The sequence below is a fragment of the Pygocentrus nattereri genome, chromosome 20, assembly GCF_015220715.1.
Source record: "Pygocentrus nattereri isolate fPygNat1 chromosome 20, fPygNat1.pri, whole genome shotgun sequence".
Classification (NCBI taxonomy): Eukaryota; Metazoa; Chordata; class Actinopteri; order Characiformes; family Serrasalmidae; genus Pygocentrus; species Pygocentrus nattereri.
This window is the reverse complement of record NC_051230.1, coordinates 36,686,039-36,690,818: the sequence shown is the minus strand read 5'-3', so window position 1 is coordinate 36,690,818 and position 4,780 is coordinate 36,686,039. Positions and strand designations below refer to the sequence as shown.

Below are 4,780 nucleotides of genomic sequence, written 5' to 3'. Positions count from 1 at the left end.
ACTCACACGTCCATTTACACAGCGATGCTACTGCAGTGGACGTCCAGAGTCTGACTGAATGATGAAACTGAGATATTGTGTTTCTGAATAATGACGGTCCTGCTCGAATGACTAATTAACATTAGAGCTCAGAAAATACAAACACTAATAAAAACTAAAAACTCTGGAAAATTGATCATTAAAATACATTTTTATTCCATTATTAACTTTTATTTTAAAAATATGACACATCGTTGATGTTTAGGATGATCTGAGATATCTTCTGAACTGTGTATTATACTGTAGTTTTGACTGAAATGGAAAGGGCAGGTTCTGATCTCTCGGTGGATTCAGCACAACTGAAACTGTGGAGTTTAATTTGACCAACTGCCATCAATCATCACTGACGCTCTCTGTGAGACTCTCATATTTAAACGACTCAAACTCAATTAGCCAAACCCTCCATATGAGTCCATTAAAATAAAGACGATGCTCAAATTTCTCTTCAGCTCCTGATTATCAACAGTCAGTTCTTTCATTAGTCACAGTGTTTTTCTGTGTTTTAAAGATCAGACAGTCCTACAGAATCACGTTCATATCAGAGCATCACTGACACAATCAGACTCAGGAGACAGAGACAGGGTTATATGAGCTTTAATCAGAGAAAGGAGAGAAATGCAGAGGATGAGCTGAACACACTCAGATACACTGATCACACTCAGACTTTAACCTGATACCACCTCTGATTATTACTGGACGACGTACGTCATTCAGAAGATCTCAGTCGTTACTGGTGGGAGAGCAGGAAGCAGGGAAGCTGAAGCTGGTTACTGAAGGAGCTACAGAGCCCGAGACTACGACTCTCACTGATACGCAGTGTAGAGATTTCAGAAGATCTCAGTCGTTACTGGTGGGAGAGCAGGAAGCAGGGAAGCTGAAGCTGGTTACTGAAGGAGCTACAGAGCCCGAGACTACGACTCTCACTGATACGCAGTGTAGAGATTTCAGAAGATCTCAGTCGTTACTGGCGTCTGTGACGTAAAGTGTTATATGTGATATAAAGGGGAACACCACCAGAAATTCCATGATTAAGATTTACTTTCAGAACACCAATGTCACGCCTTTGGAAAGCCATTCGAGCATCATCACCGACTAACACAAGGAATTGCTGGACAGCATGACCTCCTGCAGGGTGTTCTCTGTTGTACCACAGATACACACGATTTTCTGTGGTGCCAAAATTGAGGTCGGTATCAACCTTTGTGAAGCCGACTTTTTCTTCATCATTGACAGAAACCTGGAAGCCAGTGATGCCCTGAGTGTAATCATTAGAACGACGGTACCAGATAAACACTGCAGCACGGTCAGGCCCTCCTTGGTTGGTGTCCTCATCCATACGGATGTATCCTTCATTAAAGAGATGTATGTCGCTGTTGAAACCAACAGTAGCTGTGATGTCACAGATATAGGTTTTTTCCCTCCTCCTCACCCAGATGTAAACCGGATCTCCACCATTGTTGCGGTTCAGATTGCAGCCCAGACGCTCCCATATGCCAGATAGAAACAACGCTGCCTGCTCCCGCTGTCTGGTGGTCACCTTCAGGTCCACAATCCAAAAGTCTTGTGCAATGGGGTCACTCTTGTAGAACAGTTTAATGGGATGACCTGTGGTATTTATGTTTTTATCAACACTGGTGAAGCCAGAGGCTGTAAGACCTTCATTCATCTCTATTCTGTATGAAGACTGGATTCTGGTGACAGGGTTATTGCCCCCTTTTTTGTACCACAGGAACACATCAGGCCCTGTTGTACCACTGTTGAGGTTTCCATCAACTCTGGTGAAGCCATCATTATTAAGCTGAATTTCTTCTTCCTCACTGACCGAGATCTGAATTTCATTGATTGGCTCAAAATCCATTTTGATCTTTGGTGGAATAACTGAAGTATCTGTTTCAAAAGGAAAGGAGCTGAATTTAGACCATGTTAGGATGTACATGCACAGTACTGTGAAAGATTCAGAGACCACCATTAATAGCATTTCCAGTCAAAACAGCCACTGAGTACAAGTTATGTATTTTTAAGGCATATTTTTAAGAAGAGACTAGATACAAGATATTTCAGGAGAAAGTCTATGAAAATAAATGAATTTCCCAAATTGGAGGTCAAGAACTCAAAAAAAGCTACAAAGAAAACGAGACAAAAGAAGACAGTTCTTTGAGGAACTAAAAGTGAGTCTCCTGAAAAGAATGGAAGCTTAAATAAAGGGGAAGAGTGAGACAGTAAATATTTATATATGACTTTTCTGAACTGTTGATATATATATATATATATATATATATAGAAAAGTGTGATTGACAAGCATTCTAACTGCTGTTATTTCACCATAACATCACTTTTTTTCACTGTATCACTCCACTCAGAGGCTAAGCAACGACTTTGACAGCTGTAGGAGACACTCGAACCATTTGAATGTTTTTACTGAAAAACACTGTTAAGATCACATTTGATCGACAGCCAATTTGTTCCGATTCTGAAGACGAGACGACACTAAATTCCCAAACTGTCAGTCAGTTTTAATGGAGCTGGAGAACGAACTGCAGGCTGAGCAGCGAGTGGGCGGAGCTCGTTATTCTGACGTAGCACCAAGCTGCTCGTTAAGGCGCTATAATTAGGAGGAAGGAACTGAACATTAAAACATATTCACGGCCAGTTTATTCATTTCTTACTACACACTCCCTCTGTGCTCTACTGCTTAAATGTTTGTGTGTGTGTGTGTGTGTGTGTGTGTGTGTGTGTGTGTGTGTGTGTGTGTGCTTTACAGACAGATGATAAAGCTTACGAGTAATAGGAGAAACTATGAGTACCAAATTAACTCAGATCAGAGAGGTAAAGACCAAAGAGTCGCAGTTTTTTACTGAAGGTTTGAGTTAAATAGAAAAATCTGCATTCGTTTTTTAGCTTAGTTTAAAAAAATTAAGCTCTGAGCTCGACTGTCTAATGAAAGCTGAACTCAGCTCCTCAGTTTAGAAGCAAAAAATCCTGAAGAGGCCTTACCAAATATTTTATATGTACTTATAGAATTTAGCAGCTTTTAAAAATGCTTGATTTCTGGACAAATAACCAAAAGTATTATCAATGTAATTCTACTACAACAATAACAAAAAAATAGAAAATAACAATAACATTAATGCTCATCCAACAATTATACATACACACTGATATAAACAAACGGTGCATCTATTCTATACACAGACATCTTCTAAGCCACTTCTCCTTCAGGGTCGCAGGTGTTGCTGAAGTCTATCTCAGCGGTAATCGGGTGGAAGGCAGAATACACCCTGGACAGGTCACCAGTCCATCACAGGGCAGACAGACAGACAGACAGACACATTCACACCCAGGGGCAGTTTAGCCTGTCTCATTGGCCTGACTGCAAGTCTTTGGACTGTGGGAGGAGACCCAGGCAAACACGGGGAGAACATGAAAACTCCACACAGAAAGGACCCTGGTCGCCCAGCAGAGGCATCAAACCTAAGCCCTTCTTGCTGTGAGGCGACAGTGTACCCACCATGTCACCCATCTATTCTCTGTTTCATCTAAAGACACATTACACTGTGATTCTGTGTTATATGAACGACTCAACACAGCTTGAGTCCTGCACTGCAATTTTACTGCCTTTACATATAATATTTTAATAAAATAATCACAGTCGCATCATTTTACCGTCTTAAAAAGGTTCAATTCAGTGGTTGGAATATAAAGACTATACAGTTTGGCCAGTAGAGGGAGCTCTGCACTCACTGCTCCACTTCAAACTCTGCCTCCAAGCGCAGCCATTGGCTGACGAGCCACTGAGTGCTGTCGTGTTATTGGCTCCTTAAATTAGAATTAGGGTCATTATTTAATAACTGAAGAAACTCATAGATGGTCTTCATGTAAACATTCACTGACTGCCCACTTCATTAAGTCCACCTCCTCGTTTCTACGCTCACTGTCCACTTTATCAGCTCCACTTACTGTATACCTGCACTCTGTAGTTCTACAGTTACAGACTGTAGTCCATCTGTTTCTCTGATACTCTGTTACCCTGTTCTTCAGTGGTCAGAACTCTCTCACTGTACTGTATGAGTGTATATATATATATATATATATATTTTTGTCCACCCCCTTATTTGCACCTTCTATTTATTGTCTATGTTACTTGGCAGTTGACTGGACCGTGAGTACAATGTTTGGTTCCACCTCATGTACCACATGTGATGTGAATGACAATAAAGCCTTATCTTATCTTATCTTATCTTATCTTATATATATATCTACACTTACAGCCATCTTTCCATTCCTTTGTTTCTTCCTGTTATTAAATAATAAATCATTAAGATACTGAAGAAATAATTACCAATATACAAGATGTTATTCTTCTCCTCTGGTGGATGAGCGTCTCTTCCTCTGTGGAGATCTTGTCAATGGTTTCTTCTGCTGAGGTGGTGGAGAACTCTGTGGAGGTCTTCTCTGGCTGAAGGTGAGGCTGGACTGATGGTTCACCTCCTTATATACAGCAGGAGAGGAGGCGGAGGGAACATTCGAAACACTCTGGTCCAATCAGAGCCTTTCACTGAGAACTTCTCCCCTCCTGGATCTAAAGACCACAGACTGTACAAGGACAGCATAGTTCCTCAGTGTGAGCCATCAGATTCTGGTTAATGGATAAAATATTTACTCTTCAGATTTTCACCTGTCCCTGCGATGGACTGGCGACCTGTCCAGGGTGTATCCTGCCTTCCGCCCGAAGACTGCTGGG

General features: G+C 41.2%; 1 protein-coding gene across 2 annotated transcripts; it reads right to left on the bottom strand.

Moving 5' to 3' along the window:
• Positions 1 to 617: 617 nt before the first annotated feature.
• Positions 618 to 4,464, bottom strand: LOC119261812. Of its 2 annotated transcripts, XM_037531563.1 has the most exons (3): positions 4,379 to 4,464; positions 993 to 1,926; positions 618 to 875 (listed from the first exon to the last, which is right to left on the bottom strand). In XM_037531563.1, exon 2 carries the CDS (start codon positions 1,895 to 1,897, stop codon positions 1,001 to 1,003), a length of 897 nt encoding a protein of 298 aa, XP_037387460.1. In that variant the 5' UTR covers positions 1,898 to 1,926; positions 4,379 to 4,464; the 3' UTR covers positions 618 to 875; positions 993 to 1,000. The 2 variants fall into 2 exon arrangements, with proteins under 2 accessions (XP_037387460.1, XP_037387459.1); XM_037531562.1 differs by having other exon boundaries at positions 618 to 1,926.
• Between the last annotated feature and the right edge of the window lie 316 nt (positions 4,465 to 4,780).